Raw genomic sequence first — 19,593 nt, 5'->3', positions numbered from 1 at the left:
GTAGTTTAAAAGTGTATAAGTATGCAATATTATAAGACTGAGGGGAATTTAATAGAGGAAAAGGAGAATTTCTTCAACTCAGATACTCTCAGATAATAGATAACTGCTAGTACCACACTTTGACCACTAGAGGGTGCACGACCCAGGCTACAGCATGGTAGACAACCAGAAGAGACATCAACTACTGAGATCTCTGTAACATCGCTATTGATATTACATATATATATTTTAACACCAAAGAACCCACAATACCATATATTTACTCCACTTCATATGCCTTAATAAAGAAAAAACTGGCGAGAATATCAAGGCTAAAACTTTCCAACTTCATGTAGCCTAACTGCTCTTATGATTGACGTGTTCAGAAAATAAAACAATTTAGACTATCTTACATGTTTATTGTGTCACAGTGGATGTCTGGTGCATCGCAGTGAGTGCTGTTATGATTTGGGCTCTCCCGGCCGGTTGCCTGCGGTCCCTCCTCCATCAAACGTCAGAAACCAGTGCTATAAAACACATGAGGCCATACCGACCGCTCAAAGTCGCATATACCTCGTTAACCTGACAGCCTGCGGTCTGCCTCCGCACAGACAATAAAGCAGCACTAGATTTTGATGACAGAAAAGAGGAGAAATATGCCGAGTTGTGGGACGACTTAAATCTACCGGATTGAGCACAAGAATGCAAGGAAAGTCAGTTTTTTTTCTACAGATATTTGTGCCGGATACATTTTACTTGTGCGGATTAGTTTCGGTTGTTCTGGACTTTGAATTGACTAATGTCTAATGGGCGAACACACATTTGGATTTCTGCTGATAACAAAAGGGACAGCCACAAGAAAACGAATTAAGAAAGGAGTTTTTCATCATTAGTTCCCAAGGAAGTTAAAGGAAAAATCAGCAGGGCTTATCAGTTTGATTTGACACTGACCTTGCCAGTCCCCGCCTGTGAATCTGCACATTTCAACTACCGAGCGAACCAAATGCAGAGAGAAAGATGCATTTGGGCAAGGCTTTACTGTTTGTCCTCCTCCTCAACTGCGCAACTTTGAGCTCATCTCTGTCAACTTGTGCCACCGTGGATATCGACCATGTGAAAAGGAAGAGAGTCGAGGCGATACGAGGTCAGATTTTGAGCAAACTCCGACTGACAAGTCCTCCACAATCTCTCGGACCGAGTAAAATCCCTTATCAAATCCAAGCATTGTATAACAGCACCAAGGAGCTACTGGAGGAACTTAGGAGGGATCGGCAGCAAAGTTGCGGTCAGGACAACACAGAGACAGAGTACTATGCCAAAGAGATATACAAATTCAACATGGTCTACGGACCGCCAGAGAGCAGTAAGTATTACGATTCTTTAGGTAGCACTTTCTAGTTTTAATGCCAGCAATCAACAGGTCCGTGCGTAATTACGCACCAAATGAAGAGTGTACGCCTAAAGCCCGAGCCAGCCAGACGCATCAATATTAAAACTTTGGCTAGGTTCCTATGTCATTCATAAATATCTGTAGTATTTATAGCTTGTAGTTAAGCAACTCTTTATCACTGAGCTTTTGGTCAGCTGCACATTAAAGACCCCCTATTTGAAACATATCAATATCAAAACACTATGCTTTAAATATAAAATAATAAAAGATGTCTGTCTGATATATGATGTTTAACTGCTGGACACAAGATGTCTCTTACTTCAATGTAAAGTCCATTCTGTGTGTGTGTGTGTGTGTGTGTGTGTGTGTGTGTGTGTGTGTGTGTGTGTGTGTGTCCTGGAGGCTTCAAGTTTCCACATCACACACTATTGACTTCCAAACTAGTTGTGTGATGTAACATAATGATCTTGTAGGTAGACATTTTAAACTCAGATGAATGTTAGAACAGCCTGCTAGTGTCAATATCTGCACAAACATCATTCTGCACAGTGAAGCTTTCATATAAATATTTGTGAACCAACATTCTTTTTAAGAAAACAAACGGGTTTTGTGAAACTGAAAGGTGAACTTGCTGTACATTTGAAGGATGTGCTTTGTTACTGTCGTGCTCACCAACCTGTTTTAACTCTGCACCAATGTTCCAGGAAAGTCATTCTCCTCCTACTCCTGACTCCACTCTTCCTCCTCTTGTTTTCTTTTCTCCATGGATTCTGTCCTTCCCCCAGATGATCCCACTTCCTTTTCAGTCAGGCCCAAATGAGAGCGACATCTGCCCAGGAGGATGGGGATGCCTTTACGAAAAGGAGTAGGGAAAGTTAACAGAGGTGGAAAGGAAAAGTTAGATGATGGAAGGACCTCCCCGTTAGTCTGGATAGAGGCATCCCTCTCTCCCCTGGAGTCAGTCTGTTCAGGAGGAGTGGGGTCCCATGAAGCCCTCGCACACATTACTACCACCCACCTCCCCACTGAGATGGAGCTTAAAGTGACCCCACTTCCTGTCTTGGCCAGTGAATTAACCACACGGGTGGCCCCTGAGAATGAGATCACTTTCGGCACTGCTCAGGTTTAACTTTGCTAAATTGAGTGTGAAACTGAACCGGCATCCATCCCCTTATACGTGAATGATTCCACTGTGCCGTCATTTTATTGCCTCTAGGTAACATTTTGCTGCTTGGTTAATAATGAGCTTTGTTTTGTTTGTGAAATATTTGTTAAGATTATCAGTAAAAGGCCTTTTAGGCATACTTTTATTTCTCCGATTTGTGCTAAATCTCTATATGGCACAACTATTTCCTCCTATAGAAATAAAAATTATGAACTGGAAATGGAAAACCTGTGCTGAGAGGGACATGTGTCAGCACTTGAGAGAGATTCATACAGCATTTGGTCCGACTGAGTTTGGATTACTGAGAAAGTAGAATAGGATAAATGCTGTGCGTGTGTAAGAGCCAAAGAGGGCCTCATGGTCCAAAGCAAAGCCAAGACCATTGCATCACAGTCCCTTTGAAATCAACAGGTGTTTCTCAAAAGACCTATTTTCCCTCAGCAATGTTCTGTTTTGAATCTCACAAAATAGTTTTGACAAAAACGGCAGGCAGTAGGTGCCTCGAGTTGGTGTGGTGGTTTCATTGCTGGATTCAGAGCCAAGAACGGATATACATACAAGTACTTTTTGTTGGGTTAAGATCATAGTTTGTTTTACAGTAATATGGTCTTTATGCTGATTAGTTTGATGCGATAAGCTGAAAAACAAAAAGGCAGAAAGTCAATAGCATAAGTGCTGAATTGATGTACAGTAAGCATCTGTACGTGTGTGTGCAGTAGTTAACGTCACTACTTCTCAGATACTTAATGTGCACAAGCTAATCATATTCTCCAATATTTACTTTTTACTCAAGCCTATAACTGTGGTATTGGCATGGCAGAGTGTTATTTTAATGTGTCCAACGTGATCTCATACTTGGAAATATGCATTTTGTCAATACCCTGTATATCCACATGCATACACTGAGCCTGCTCTCTGAGACTGGTTAATGTGATTTTCATATGCTGGAGCTGCTTTTCTTCAGTTAAATGACAAAGAGACCAGCAGATTAACACAATATATTGTGGATATAATACAGACATTATGACTTCCTAAGTATTCTTTAGCATGTTTGCACTTTCATAGGAAATAAATAAGGTTTTAAAAGTTTAACCTTTCCAAATCAAAACTCAAAGCATATACAAGTTTTACTTAAATGAGTTTGAATGGGAAACTCATCTCCATTGTAGCCTCACTTTACAGTATTTAATAACAGGTGTATATTATACAATTGTACATACATGTTTTGTCTGGTGCTGCTTTCAGTCTTCTTATCAACAGCTCTCCCACAAATGATGCACACTTCATATATAATTTCTTCACATTTTTGTCAAAATCAGTTTAGCGGTGTCTGAAATGGACAGAGCCAAAGCCCCTTCATGGTATTTTTCAGAAAATGTGTCGAATTTCTTTTCAACAAGTCAACAAGACAATATACATAGTTTGTCACATATTGAAGTGTTTTCTGACCTGACACCCCTATCGCCAGGACAACATAATTGTTACAAATATGTAATGTATTTATGATGCGACAACACTATTGTTAAAGTTTGGTTCGGTTTAGGGAAAGATCATGGTTTAGGTTGAAATAATTACTTGGCTGGGGATCATTGTGATTTGGCTTAGATGACTTCTTCAATATGGTTAGGGGAGCTTGTCTTTCGAAACAGAAACAAACAAGCTGTCTCCTGATGTTTGGTTGACCCGTCCATCCACCCCGACCTCCTCACTACACAAACCTTGTCGCTTTATTAACACCGTCAGACTACTTCTTCCTTTGCTCCGGTCATAATTACTATGTCCACAAGAGAGGTTGGTCACTTAAACATATCATTTTGCACATCACTTGCTGAAACAACTGATGTGGTCATTCTTTTTCTCTAATAAGCAGTATAATTTTTTAGAATCCAAATTGACATTTCAGTAACGGTCTCTACTTGAGATGACAGATGTGTCCACTATAGGAATGAACTTTCTTTTGTTACAGATTTATGTGCATTTAGCATTGTTTTGGCCAAATGCAACAAAATGTTTCGACAAACATTTAAACGTCCCCATCAAGTGCTGGTATACCAATTTCTATACCTTTGGACAGAGCCAGGCTAGCTGTTTGCTGCTCCCAGTCTTTGCACTAAGTTAAGCTAACTGGCTCATGGCTGGAGCTTCATATTTACCGTGCAGATATGAGAGCGATATCAATGTTCTCATCTAACTCTCGGCAAAAAAGCAAATAAGTGCATTTCCCAAAATGTTGAACTATTCCTTAAAAATCAGTGAGACTGTAGGTAGACTGTGAATGAAGCGACTTTTATGAAGACACAGCCACCTTCGTGTGTTGCCCCTTGTGGTATAACAGGAGCTGGCTTTGTGGAATAAAGTTTTGACTCTTAGCCAGTGACATCACTTTATTTCCCTCAGTTAATGTGGGCAAACACACTCACTTTTTGATGATTTTTGAAGGTAAACTGTTGACCTTTGGTGGATCTAAGGCAGCTCTGTGAACCAACACAAATCCATGACAGGTGCAAATGAAGCAGAAAGCTGCTGGAAGACTGGCAAATTACTACATTGAGAGGCTGGACTGCGATCATCGGAAAGATTTCCTTTTATAGCATGGTACGCATACAGAATCTGGCATATGTCAATGACTGAGGTTAGGTTGTGGAGAAGTCATCATGGTCAGAAAGGAGTTTGGGTCCAAAAAGTTGTCAGTGGGACCGAGGATAGCAGGGTTTTGATACGCAGATACCAGCAAGGTTAAGTCATAATAAGCTCAATAATATTGCTATTTCAATTACAACATTTTCATTTCCCCCAAATATAGACAAAATGTGTTGGAGAAACACTGAGGAATTTTGATAAAGCAGGCAACCACACTAATCATTCACTGTGGGCTGATAAACCTATTGCCAGCCATTAAAGAGTGAGCAAACCCAAGATTATATTTTAGGAGTGAATGGGTTTATAAGTCTTCTAGCATATAAAAAGAGAGTAAATCCATGCCATTATTTTCATATTAAAGTATCACTTTATTTTTGAAGCAATATGATATTTAAAAAATGAAAAAAATACCCATTGCATTGCCATCCAGAGTATGAAATTATTACATTTTCTTGCCAGCTCAGTTAACAAAGTACTGTACCTTTTTTTGTGCACAACTAAAATGACTCTGGCATTGAGTGGATCCAAAGAAACACCTCTTCCAACCCAGTCCTCTAACAGAAGAGTATTTTTCAAAATTGTGTTGTTGAATGAGACAGGCTAAAACAGTGAGTGCTATTATATAGAGCTGAAACGAGTTGTCAATGAATTATTCAATCGAGAAAAACTATTTTTAAAACCAATTATTATTTAAGTAATATTTCAAGGAAAATAGCCTAACAATCACAAGTTTCAGTTTCTCAATTGTAAGAATTTGCTGCTTTCATTTGTCTTCTTTAGTACAATACATTTTTTGTTGGAGTGTTGGTCATACAAAATGAGCAATTGATGAAATTATTTTGGGCTTTGTCACTACTTTCAGACAGATTAGTGGATTAATAGAGAAAATAACTGGCAGATTAATCGATAATGTAAACAATCATTATTTGCAGCTATATTAACTTTCACATCTTCTAACATCAACTGCAGACATGTGTTTAGACATAACACCTTGTTCCCCAAAAAAATTTATTATTTTTGTATGGCTTCTTACCAAAGCAGCTAAATGGCTGAATTCCATTTACCTGCGTTGGTTTCAGGGTCGTGGTATTGTTCATGCTGGCTCACTGCCACTGCTTACTGGGACACTTAAATATGACAGAACCATAGTTATTGGTCTCAGTAACACCTGGAAATGTTCCTACTATAACAAGTCAAAATGGTTGCGGTGATAAAGGCCTACCTGAGAACTTTTCATTAAATTGTTACACTCATATGAAGGAAATCTTAACGCAAGTATCTGTAATAATGTTGTCCAGAGGTTGTGTAGCATTAACTGCTTGTATTGCATCAGACCTTGATAAGAACTTCCAAGCTTGTTCTCTTACAAAACTTTTATGTTACTCTCTCTGTTAAAGACGATCTGCTCTACTGCCCAAAAGGCATCACCTCTAAGGTTTTCCGCTTCAACGTCTCCGCCATGGAAAGGAACTCAACTAACCTCTTCAGAGCAGAGTTTCGAGCCCTGAGGGTGCCAAACTCAAGTTCCAAGAGGAATGAACAGCGGATTGAGCTCTACCAGGTGCGTAAAGGTACCGTCTCCTTGTCCTTCTACCAAGATCAAAGGCAAAGCTCACAGCCAAGGCAAGAAGGAGTTTCAATGTCTTTCTTTTCTGGAGTGTAATCTTTGTTTTGTATATAATTATTCTAATCTGTGAAGAACATATCTTACTTAAGATGGTTAGTCGTTCTCCACCACATGATTTCGGGCCCTAATTGACAAAGAGACCCAACGACCAGATTGTGGTTGCAGGCATAGGTATCAGCCAGACCAAAAGCCAAAAAAGCTCAACAAGCCTGCAGAATGTTAGTAGAACCGGGACAGGGGTACTGTTAGTGCAGTGCTGGCAGCCCAGATTTAAAACAGTCCTCATTTTGGTTATGTACAGGTCTTTAACATTTAGTCCTGAAAACAGTATGCACGTTTATTAAGCTATTAAAAAGGACTCTGGTCTGCTGAGTGATGAAATGATGCAACACACTTCTACAGTCAGTTGTAGTCAATGTCATCAGGTCCCTGTTCTTTGTTTATAATGTCCTTGGCATTAGGATCCAATACAAAGATAATTATTGAAATAAAAAAGAAACAAATCCCACCACATATCAGGAGCAATGTCATGACAAACCCAAAAGGACAATATTACCAATCACAGAATAATACTATAGGCAACTGCCAACATTAACTCCAAATCATCACCAAGCGACAAAAAGAAGAAACACTAGATGGCGGAGGGGTATTTTACAATAACATTGAACGCAAAACAGGCTTATGGAGCCGGACCCAAACGCAACACTCCCGTTTCTGTTTATCCGACAGCGGCAGCATGGTGTCTCAAGTGCAGCTAGTCTGCTCTGTATCTTTAGCTGCAGACTCTTGTACGTCCTGGTGCTGGAATCCTTTCCAGTGAAATACAGTCACACTGTCTAATCCGTTTAGCTGTCAGCATTTTAACCACGTTTAAGCCAGCTAACGTTACTAGCCAACGGTAGGTACGGTTTAAAAACTGCATCGCGATTCATTTTTTATCTCAACCGGTTGTAATCTTTACACATTTAAATCGATTTTTAACCGATTCACAATGTATCGTTACATCCCTACTAATTACTCCTCAGCTCAGGTTGAAGGTGGGTGGAGTATGTGATGTCACCTGACTCCATGAACCATTCAGAAGGCTAAAGGTGTAACCTGCACTGCCCTAAGGCTGCGATCGCACTGGCTGCGTCGTTCATCTGGCAAAAACCCAGGTCTTTCCATTCATTTTGAATGGGGGTAGGGCATTTAGGCCACGGCGGGGGTTGCCGCAGGGGGCCACTCAAAAAAACACAGCGGGCCTGCAGCGAAAAGTTGATACCGACTCAACATTTGGAGAAACGCAACCCCACGTCAGGCTGCGGTGGCCAATCATGTAACCGGTCAGTGTCAGTGTGTTTTGAGCTATGGTTTGAGGCAGTGTGAGAATCCCGTACAGTAAACAGGAAACATCCCTGCCATATTGCTGCCACAAGAAAACAGTAATTGTGAAATATAAAGTCTACTTGTGCTTTGTTGGGGGCTTAAGAACACAACAGGATGTCACACAAATGGGCTGTTTAATTGACACTATCACCGCCGCACCACCCAGCAGAAAATTTCCAGATCACTTTTCTTGGTGTGAATGCCAAGTAACAGGTGAAACAAAGCTGACAAGTAAGGAAGATGCCAATCAATCAAAATCATCATGGTCCTTTTAAACAATTTAAAAATACTCATCTAAGAAAAATTGCCTCTTCATCCACGTTGGGTCATATTTTTAGCTTAAGGGATGACAATGTCTCCGTGAACCATCACCTTATCGTGGTGAAGAGGTTTGTGTGTCTCTGTGAACCTGAGGGCTGTGTTGTCTGGAGCTTTGTGCTCCTGGTAGGGTCTCCCAAGGCAAAGTGCCAATTATAGGGGTATCCCACTTCTCAGCCTCCCTGGTAAAGTCTACTCCAAGGTGCTGGAAAGGAGGGTTCGGCCGATAGTCGAACCTCGGGTTGAGGAGGAACAATGCGGATTCCGTCCTGGTCGTGGAACAACGGACCAGCTCTTCACTCTCGCAAGGATCCTGGAGGGAGCCTGGGAGTATGCCCAACCGGTCTACATGTGTTATGTGGATTTGGAGAAGGCGTATGACCGGGTCCCCCGGGAGATACTGTGGGAGGTGCTGCGGGAGTATGGGGTGAGGGGATCTCTACTCAGGGCCATCCAATCTCTGTATGACCAAAGTGAGAGCTGTGTCCGGGTTCTCGGTAGTAAGTCGGACTCGTTTCAGGTGAGGGTTGGCCTCCGCGCTTTGTCACCAATCCTGTTTGTAGTATTTATGGACAGGATATCGAGGCGTAGTCGGGGTGGGGAGGGGTTGCAGTTTGGTGGGCTGGGGATCTCATCGCTGCTCTTTGCAGATGATGTGGTCCTGATGGCTTCATCGGCCTGCGACCTTCAGCACTCACTGGATCGGTTCGCAACCGAGTGTGAAGCGGTTGGGATGAGGATCAGCACCTCTAAATCTGAGGCCATGGTTCTCAGCAGGAAACCGATGGAATGCCTTCTCCAGGTAGGGAATGAGTCCTTACCCCAAGTGAAGGAGTTCAAGTACCTTGGGGTTTTGTTCGCGAGTGAGGGGACAATGGAGCGGGAGATTGGTCGGAGAATCGGCGCAGCGGGTGCGGTATTGCATTCAATCTATCGCACCGTTGACAAAAAGAGAGCTGAGCCAGAAGGCAAAGCTCTCGATCTACCGGTCAGTTTTCGTTCCTACCCTCACCTATGGTCATGAAGGCTGGGTCATGACCGAAAGAACGAGATCCAGGGTACAAGCGGCCGAAATGGGTTTCCTCAGGAGGGTGGCTGGCGTCTCCCTTAGAGATAGGGTGAGAAGCTCAGTCATCCGTGAGGAGCTCGGAGTAGAGCCGCTGCTCCTTTGCGTCGAAAGGAGCCAGTTGAGGTGGTTCGGGCATCTGGTAAGGATGCCCCCTGGGCGCCTCCCTAGGGAGGTGTTCCAGGCACGTCCAGCTGGGAAGAGGCCTCGGGGAAGACCCAGGACGAGGTGGAGGGATTATATCTCCAACCTGGCCTGGGAACGCCTCGGGATCCCCCAGTCGGAGCTGGTTAATGTTGCTCGGGAAAGGGAAGTTTGGGGTCCCCTGCTGGAGCTGCTCCCCCTGCGACCCGACACCGGATAAGCGGACAAAGATGGATGGATGGATGGATGGATGGGATGACAATGTCAGTGCTAACATGCTAAACTAAGATGGTGAACATGGAAACATACACTCACCTAAAAGGATTATTAGGAACACCATACTAATACTGTGTTTGACCCTATCCTATCAATATGGGCCAACATTTCTAAAGAATGCTTCCAGCACCTTGTTGAGTCAATGACACAAAGAATTAAGGCAGTTCTGAAGGTGAAAGGGATCCCCCACACCATTACACCACCACCAGCAGCCTGCCCACTGGTAACAAGGCATGACCGATTAATGTTCTCATTCTGTTACGCCAAATTCGGACTCTACCATCTGAATGTCTCAACAGAAATCGAGACTCATCAGACCAGGCAACATTTCTTGTTTACTTGTCTTCAACTGTCCGATTTTGGTGAGCTCGTGCAAATTGTAGCCTCATTTTCCTATTTTTAGTGGAGATGAGTGGTATGCGGTGCGGTCTTCTGCTGGTGTAGCCCATCCGCCTCAAGGTTGTGCGTGTTGTGGCTTCGCAAATACTTTGCTGCATACCTCGGTTGTAACGAGTGGTTATTTGAGTGAAAGTTGATCTTCTATCAGCTTAAATCACTCGGCCTATTCTCCTCTGACCTCTAGCATCAACAAGGCATTTTCACCCCCCAGGACTGCAGCATCCTGGATGTTTTTCCTTTTTCAGACCATTCTTTGTAAACCCTAGAAATGGTTGAGTGTGAAAATCCCAGTAACTGAGAAGATTGTGAAATACTCAGACCAGCCACCTTTCATTGCCATTCTGACATTCAGATTGGAGTTCAGGAGATTGTCTAGACCTGGACCACACCCCTAAATGCATTGAAGCAGCCGCCATGTGATCGGTTGATAAGATAATTTCATTAACGTGAAACTTAACAGGTGTTCCTAATAATCCTTTAGGTGAGTATACATCAGCATGTTAGCATTATCATTATGAGTATGTTAGCATTTACCTCAAAGCATCGCCTCACAAGTACAGCCTCACAAAGTGACTAGCATGTATTTGCTGCAATTTTATTAATGTTTTCTTTATATGCATGCTCCAGTAATCATTATCTTACCTCATAGCATTCATTTCAAGTGATCAAAACGGTCTTCCTCTGGTACCAACGTTCTCCGTACCTCCTGTCCTATGTCCGCTCTATTCTACATGTTAAAGCTGTTTCAGTATTGAGAGAAAACCTTTCAGAGTGACCATCATTATATTGCTTTGCAGATTGTGAGGCCAAATGAACACATTAGGAAACAACGCTACATTGCAGCCAAGAACGTGCTGACCAAAGGTAATCCAGAATGGGTCTCCTTCGATGTGACTGAAACAGTGCGGGAATGGCTGATGAACAGAGGTAAGACTGAAGTTAGACATTTTTTTATCTAAATGCTATCATTAATCATATATATATATATATATATATATATATATATATATATATATCTGAAATCAGAAATGTGACTCGTATCGAGTTTTAAAGGTCCCATGACATGGTGCTCTTTGGATGCCTTAGTGCAGAGGTTCCCAACCTTTTTTCCTTGGCGCCCCCCCTACTCATGTCTGAGAAAAGCTGAGCCCCCCCAAAAACCGAAGTTGAGGTAACTCTCGAGATAGAGCCTTACTTTCTTTTTTGATACAGAGCAGTTATCAGCACTGTTACGTTTCTCCGCCATGTTTCATTCATAAAATAGTGATGCCGAGGCGGCAGGAAAGACGAGGATACAACAAAATATATAGTTTTCATACAGACTTTTGTATACATAATATATTTTAGTGTATTATCATAATTTGTTTAACGTGCAAATATTTATTTTTTACCTCAACCTTAAACCAGATAAAGACTCGCGCCCCCCCTGTGATCTTTGCCGCCCCCCCTGGGGGTGCCCGGACCCCAGGTTGGGAACCACTGCCTTAGTGGTCCCCTAATACTGTATCTGAAGTCTCTTTCCCGAAAACAGCTTTGGTGCAGAATTAAAGCCACTAGAGCCAGTCCCACAATGAGCTTTCCTTAGTATGTGCCATTTCTGTGTCTGAAGCTATTGAAGAGGAGAGTGGGAGGGGCAAGGTGGAGGGTGGGGGTGTGGCCTTGACCAACTGCCACTTTTCTCGTTTGAAAGCCATGATGTCTCTCTCTCATGGGTTGGCCAAATTCTCTGGGCGGGCAAAGCAGAGAAAGGGGAGGTAACCTTGCTTGTTATGACCTCATAACAAGCAGATTCCAAAACGGCTCATCTGAGCTTTCATTTTCTCAAAGGCAGAGCAGGATACCCAGGGCTTGGTTTACACCTATAACCATTTCTAGCCACTGGGGGACCATAGTCAGGCTGGGGGAACTCATATTGATGTTAAAAAAACCTCATAAAGTGAAATTTTCATGCCATGGGACCTTTAAAGAGGGAGACTTGTGACCTGGGCCTCTTTTTAGAAATCCTCTTTTCCATTGCCATCAGGAACTAATCTCGGTTTGGAAATCAGTGTGCACTGTCCCTGCCACACGTTCAACCCAAATGGTGACATCATTGACAATGAGAAGGAGGTGCTGGAGGTAAAGTTTAAAGGTGGGCTTCAACAACATTTACTGATTAAGTTATATATGCCAGATGTTAGTTGCTCTTTTCATCTAATGTCTGTAAATGTTCATGTCCTACCATTTTACCATCCCTCCTTTCAGCTTAGATGCAATGCATTGTGTTGTATATTTATGTGGTCCTTAGTACTACAATTTACAAGATTTATTCTTTATTATATATATATATATATTTTTAAATATGCTTTTATTCTAGTAAATAATTTGGGGTATTTGGTACAATATGGTTTAATTTAAGGGCTTTGAGGATTTTCGTTATATTGTTGCCTTATTCAACATTTGCATCAGAGTACTAAGAATACATTTAGAAACAACTTAGCTTTAACAAAAAAAGTTTCTCTTTTTTTTTTTTACTATTTTTATGTCTGCATTGTGTAAAATTATGACAGTGATGACAGCTTCATAGTCAATCATTTTGCAAATTGTATGCTCGGATTGAGGTATATTAAGAAAGAAAAAAACCACTAAATACTTGGTTTGTGTGCATCATGTCTATAATTAGGCGTAGATGGAGATGAGGACTACAGTCGCTTGGATCTGGATCACCTGAAGAGGAAAAAGGACCAGTACCTGCCTCACCTTATCCTCATGATGATCCCACCCCACCGCCTGGAAGCTCAGTCCACACGCCGACGCAAGAGAGCGCTGGACACAAACTACTGCTTCTCGTAAGGATATATAAATCACCTTTAGCACTAGTGTGCAATGCTGTAGTACATTTAGTCTTTGGGTTAGTTCATCAAATCTAAATTTCCGAATTGCAAAATAGTGAAAAATCTTTTTTTCAGCTTATTATTATTATTATAATTATTATTATTATTATTATTATCATCATCATCATCATCATCATCATCATCATACATGGTATATCACATGCATCAGATTATACACGTATCGTAATATCCCAAAGATATGCTGTAACAAACTGTATCTGGTATCCCCCACATATGGCAAAGAATATGTGGTAACACTTTACTTGAAGGTATCTACATAAGAGTGACATGACACTGTCATGAACACGACACTGTCATGACACATGAACCCTAACCCTAACTCTAACCCTAACTTGTCATGACAAAAACCGAATGACACTTTATGAGAGAAGCGTTATGTCATAAATGTTTATGACTGTTTATAATGTTTATGATACGTTCATGACAGTGTCATGTCACTCATATGTAGATACCTTCAAGTGAAGTGTAACCAAATATGTTAAATATCAGAAGCACCAGTACAAAAATTAATTTGCGGACTAATTACACTATTGTTGTGCTTCCTCGTCACAGAAACACAGAGGAGAGCTGCTGTGTTCGCCGGCTCCACATAGATTTCCGCCGTGATTTGGACTGGAAGTGGATCCATGAGCCCAGTGGTTACGATGCCAACTACTGCTCCGGGCCCTGCCCTTACCTGAGGAGCTCAGATACAACACACAGCTCGGTAAGAAGCACCCATCAAGGATAAAAAAAAAAAACAGGAGAGTTTGTGAGATTAAAATTGAAAATTACACAAAATATAGTTTCTCATTTACTTCAGCCTTGCAGATAGTTCTAGTTTTATTTACCCAAATGTTGAGATACAGTATCCACCTCTGAGACCTCTGCCTCCACCTAGAGGTCTTCATGGGACCAAAACATTCAAAAACTTTGGAACTACTTTCTACTGAAAAAATAGCCCCTATATGTCCAGAAAACACATCTAAACAAGCAGACAGCATTATGCAGACCTTAATCTCCCAGAAAATGTAAAAAAAAGCTTATTAGAATTTGTCAAATTGTTTATTTGTACCTTAATAGGTCTCCATGATAAATTCTCAATAATGTGTCTTAATATTAAACAATCTCTCCTGTGTGCTTTCCAACAGCTGCTGAGCTTGTACAACACTCTGAATCCGGAGGCATCGGCCTCCCCCTGCTGTGTCCCTCAAGACCTGGAGCCCCTCACTATACTCTACTACTCTGGACGGACCCCCAAAGTGGAGCAGCTCTCCAACATGATTGTCAAGTCTTGCAAGTGTAGCTGAGAAGATGTGAAAGGCAAGGTAGTGCGGCAGGATTTTACTAGGTACTGACGAAAACCCATGCTCGTTGACTTTTGAACTCTTAGCTGTGACAATTACTAAAACTGACCCTGTGGCCTCATGGCTTAGATCTGAACACCACTCTGGAGGTCACACATTTTTTAAGGATGCAGATTTTCATTTTGTTTCTTGTTTTGTATTTTGTTTTCCTCCCACTCTGGATGATAAGTAGTTATTTTCAGTTCAAACCAAACGTTGCAATCATAGTAAGATCTTAAAATATTTTTCATTCTACATTTGTGAAGGTGGACAACATACTCTGCAGAGAGCCCTGTACAAATCTATCTGTGACAAAGTGGGAGCTGCTTCATTGATGATGACTGAAAGGGACTTATTTTGCGGTATATTTTCTGCTTCAGAGTTAAAGCAAATATTCCACAAAGTTATAGTCTCCATGTTGTCCGTTGAGCAGCTTTCCCGTCTCTAGCCTTAGGATAATACTGTTAATAGTCACAAATATAGATTGTGTTCTACTGAATGGTTGAAGAGTCCTTTCAGGATGGATTTTACCTTGACTTAAGTTCCCTTCCTTTCAAACAGTGGACATTATCTTCAAACATAAAAGGAGAAAGGACAGACTTGCTGCTGTATCCAAAGCCATAGCTGTGGTCAGGGAAAAGGAGAGCTGAGAGAATGCCTGCTGGATTTGCAATGGAAAGTGAATGAACAAAGAAGTTGAGCCAAGCTTTTCTTTTTTTGGCCGGCCAGCAGCAATGGCCTTTTTTTTGCGGCTATTAGAATGGATGGAAGAAGAAGAAGGGAGGAGGGGACCTGTATGGAAGTGAAGAACTATGATGGAAACAAGCCATGAGCACAATGCCATTCACTGGAAGTTCTCATCTCTAACAGGTTCAAATTATTTATGGGACATCAAAGAATATACTGGAAAGGAACATGTGTTACGCAACAGGTTTTTATGGGATTTCTTTTACATTAATAGCAGATTTGATCCATTATGCAACTTGTCATATAGTGATTGTTTCACTAACTGGGACAACGTTTGACGTAAACTAAGGGTACGGTTACATTTCCTTGTGATTCAAGAAGAATATGCTTTTTGTCCATGTACAAATTAGTTGGACCTGTTGTATGTGATCCAGTATGTTTGACTGAAGTCAACTTTATTGTATTAAAAGGGGACCATCACCAGAAAGTTAAATCAGAGCACTTTTCTCCAGCATTAATAGGAAATCTCATGTCATTTAAAATGTTTACTTCTTTTAAAAATCATACTCTCCTATCAACTCACCTGTGCATCACTCCAACCAGCTGACCAGGAATCGCACGTGTTCCCAAAAACACTGCTGTCTTTCATTCCCTCAGCTGCATCTCTGTTTGTTTTAGTGCTCTTTTACAGTGTGAAGCCCTAATGGAACAAAAAAAAATGAAGTGGGAGGGGAAAAAGTCATTACATGACAGTGGCTGGATGTACAGTTAGACCTAATTTTTCTCTGAGTCAGGAGAACGATTCTGAATCCCTGTACTGTTTGACATTCACTCAGTCAGTCATCTTACCTTTAGATGACATTTAGGTGACATTTCTTTTGCAGTAATATTGTTTGATTGACTTGTTGATCGTGATTGTTATTAAAAACACAACATGCAAAACTTGATTGAGCCCTTTTTTAAATCTGAAGAATCACCCCAGCTTTGTATTTTATTTAGTAAATAATAAAATGTAGGCTAATAGATCTGTAAAAACATTTAACTCAAAATTAGGAAATGATGAGTTTACCCACTGGTCTTGTCTGCCATGTTGAAATGCTATTTAAAATGCTATTTTCTCATAATGTTTTGGTTCCATACGAACATAATTTTTCTTACTTGGATCTCAGCAGTCCCACCTGTTTCCTGCAGAGCCTTTTTTTCTACCAGAGTAATAAATTTAACTTCTCTTTCTGTGGAATTGTTGCTTAATAGCTTTCCCAGGCAAAAGGCAATTACTCTTTTTTTCAGTACATATTAATGTGCAGTCATCTCTTTATTTTCTTATTGTTCATAAAATAGTTAGTATAAATCACATACAAACATAAGCATATTTTACATTTAGTACCATTTTCATGAAACCCTGTAATTCATCAGGAAGACCACTCCAATGGACCCTTTGACCTTTGGACAGAAGCTGCAGTGCAGAGTATCTGGTCCAAAATAAATGTATAAATTCCTAACTTAACATTTGAAAGTGAATTAACATAATCATAAACCTTTGTGCAGGTGCAGATTTGATGGCTTATGTTAGATGCATACCTTTATTAATAAAAGAGAAAAGCAGCCTGGACCTAAGCCAAATGTTTTTATTAATGGTTTGTAATGGGTCTATATAGCATTACTACATATTTTATTGCCATTAATAAAGCCTTAATTAAGGGCTGGTAGCACACATTGTTATGCCATCTTTCCTACTGGACTGGCATTAGTCGTACAGATTTTCTTTTCCTTTTTTTTTTTGGAGGTTTGAGCTAATGTGGACTGACAAGTAGCCAGAGAGAATTCCCTTTCTCTGTGTGCCCGTTATTGTTTCCTGTCACAATCAATCAGAGATGAACCATGATAGAAACACAAAGACCAGAGGGCATGACGAGGTCTAAAAACAGGGGTCGGGGCTTTAATGGCTTTGCAGACAGCCTTGTACTAACAAACACACATTTCTGGTAAAGAGCAGCCGTGCTCCATGCATGATTGATTTTCAGCAAAAGCCCACATAAATCATGCCACTTACTTACATTTAAGTCCACCACTTGTTCCCTGCTAGAAATGTGTGGTAATAAAAACCCAGCAATGTTTTCACAAATTTAGTATCACATAACTGCAACTTCATTACAATGTTTACTTCTTCAAATCAGTAAATGCAAACAAAACTGGACTTCTAGCATGAGCAAAATTATATAGCTGATTCAGAGTATGTTTTCCCATGTGTAATGGAAGTAGGCTGGGGGGTTAGCAATGGCTAGGCCTCTCCTAATAGCGGCAATAGCTTGGCTTGGGTCTTTCTATTCGTGCAAGGAGTCATTTTGGCTCTCGTAGCAGTTATAGACACATTGTTCAGCAAAACATCTTAAAATGTGAGACAGTGGTTGTCTTAATATTCAGTATTTGGTTCTACCAAGGTGGCACACTGAGCAACATGACAAAAAAAAAAAGAGTTGTTGAATCATTCATAAGCTGCACCACCTTAATGGATCCTAAAAGAACCTTAGCAAGGCTAAGCTCTTCTTTAATTGCATACATCTTTCTACTGAGTCTGGGCTTTCATTTATAGCAGAAGGACACTCAAGGATGGTTTGAAGATGGAGATAAGGAAGCTGACTATCTCAACCCCAAACCTGCAATAAAGCTATTTCCAGCTCCCGGCTACTGGATGAGCAAGCCATAATCTGATTGGAGTTCAGGATCTGTTTCTGGTATTGGAGTCTTGACTTTTTCAGAACCTGCTCTTCCAAGACCTACCAATGATGAATTGCATGACACGTAAATGCACAGAGGTTTGGAAAACTGTGTCTGCTGCTATTCCCTGAGCAGATTAACAGATGTGGAGGGAGAAAAAAAATTTAGAGGGGGGGGATGTAAGAGACAGACACAGAGAGGGAAAGTAGGTGTGTGTGTGTGTGCGCGAGAGAAAGGACTGTTGCTGCAATAAAATCATCAGGTCACATCAGACCAGTTCTCAGGCCCCAGGGTGGAAAGAGTTGTGTAATTCAGCAACACACACACACACACACACACACACACACACACACACACACACACACACACACACACACACACACACACACACACACACACACACACACACACACACACACACACACACACACACACACACACACACACACACACACACACACACACACACACACACACACACACACACACACACACACACACACACACACACAGCCAGTGGCCATAGTTACTGGAAAAGAGTGTAGGGGTGAACAAATATGTAAACACATATCAACTTCATAGACCTTTATAGCTAAACAAATGAATGGGAGGTCTGGATCAAACTACAGCATTATATTACAGCAGAGTGTGTGTTTCCGTGACAGAGGGATGGTACGCGAGTGTAGAGAGAGGGAGGGAAAATAGAGACTGTGTGAGAAAGGGAGAGAGACAGAGACCGTGTGAGATTATAATTTGCACACGCTTTAAATCAGGATACGACATTATGTACAATTTATTACCCTAGGAAGAAAAGAGCCAAGTTCGCAAGTTTGAATTACATACAGTAAAGGACTGCTGGTTTAGAGGTGGAGAGATGCCAGAAAAAGGCAAAACTGGGGCCTTTAAAGCACAACTACTATATGTAACTTTTAAAAGAATAGAAAAACATTCTTACATTTTTGCAAATGAAAAGTAAAATCAAGATTTATAAGCAACATAATTCAGACTTTTTTAATTCAAGGTGCTCAGGCTGCATTGAGACCAAAGACAAATGTAGGGTTGTCCACCCCAAAAGTTGAACCCGGCTTAATCAGTTACATGCAAGCGCACATTTCTGGTGGATTCATTTTGTAATATTTTCGCGACTTTACCTTCTTGTCAGACAGCCCTTTCCGACGGGGGAACTGAAGTTGTTGTATACATTTAAGCTTTCTTAAAGCCATCAGACTCCTTTGACAAATTTTTTTTGTTGTTAACATTTTATCTCGCAGAACACGGCAGTTTCTGGTCTACCGCTGCCTCGAACCTTTGGTGTTTTAAAGGTTAGTTCGGATTTAACAAGACACACAATAACACAAACTAACAGATAGGTAAAATTACTGTTTTTGTAAAAGGAGTCTGGTGGCTTTAAAAAGAGCATAGATGCATACAGCTTCAGTTCCTCTGCTTCTCCGTGTGCCGTGAGCCATCTACTCTATACACTGACGATGGAAAAGTACCTCATACAACCCCACTTCAAAAACATCTGAAGTATCCCTTTAAGGCCCTCACAACTTAATTAAGGTGAGAGAAAGGTTGTGATCTTGGTTAAATAATT

General features: G+C 41.1%; 2 protein-coding genes across 3 annotated transcripts in view; one reads left to right on the top strand and one right to left on the bottom strand.

The window, feature by feature from the left end:
• Positions 1 to 19,593, bottom strand: part of esrrgb (estrogen-related receptor gamma b) — a 134,879-nt gene that overhangs the window by 73,742 nt on the left and 41,544 nt on the right. Inside the window, exons 2-3 of one of the 2 annotated variants that reach the window (XM_028604864.1) lie at positions 15,862 to 15,978; positions 2,046 to 2,220 (exon numbers count right to left, since the gene is read on the bottom strand). The gene's annotated coding sequence lies outside the window, so the exon portion shown is untranslated. The remainder of the gene's footprint in view (positions 1 to 2,045; positions 2,221 to 15,861; positions 15,979 to 19,593) is intronic. The other variant, XM_028604865.1, reaches the window with a different exon arrangement.
• On the top strand, positions 524 to 16,225 carry LOC114573007 (transforming growth factor beta-3 proprotein). Its single transcript, XM_028604868.1, has 7 exons — positions 524 to 1,342; positions 6,572 to 6,735; positions 11,170 to 11,299; positions 12,396 to 12,503; positions 13,035 to 13,200; positions 13,819 to 13,972; positions 14,397 to 16,225. The coding sequence occupies exons 1-7, from the start codon at positions 997 to 999 to the stop codon at positions 14,553 to 14,555; spliced, it is 1,227 nt and encodes a 408-aa protein (XP_028460669.1). The 5' UTR covers positions 524 to 996; the 3' UTR covers positions 14,556 to 16,225.

This window comes from Perca flavescens, chromosome 18 (genome assembly GCF_004354835.1).
Source record: "Perca flavescens isolate YP-PL-M2 chromosome 18, PFLA_1.0, whole genome shotgun sequence".
Lineage (NCBI taxonomy): Eukaryota > Metazoa > Chordata > Actinopteri > Perciformes > Percidae > Perca > Perca flavescens.
Note: the sequence above shows the minus strand (reverse complement) of the source record. Positions and strands in the feature narration are given on the sequence as shown.

Excerpts from the sequence above, each read along its gene's own strand:
- LOC114573007 (XM_028604868.1), top strand. The coding sequence starts at position 997 with ATGCATTTGGGCAAGGCTTTACTGTTTGTCCTCCTCCTCAACTGCGCA. Across the intron at positions 12,504-13,034 it reads GCTGGAGGTAAAGTTTAAAG|GCGTAGATGGAGATGAGGAC; the intron begins GTGGGCTTCAAC and ends GTCTATAATTAG. Across the intron at positions 13,201-13,818 it reads GACACAAACTACTGCTTCTC|AAACACAGAGGAGAGCTGCT; the intron begins GTAAGGATATAT and ends TCCTCGTCACAG.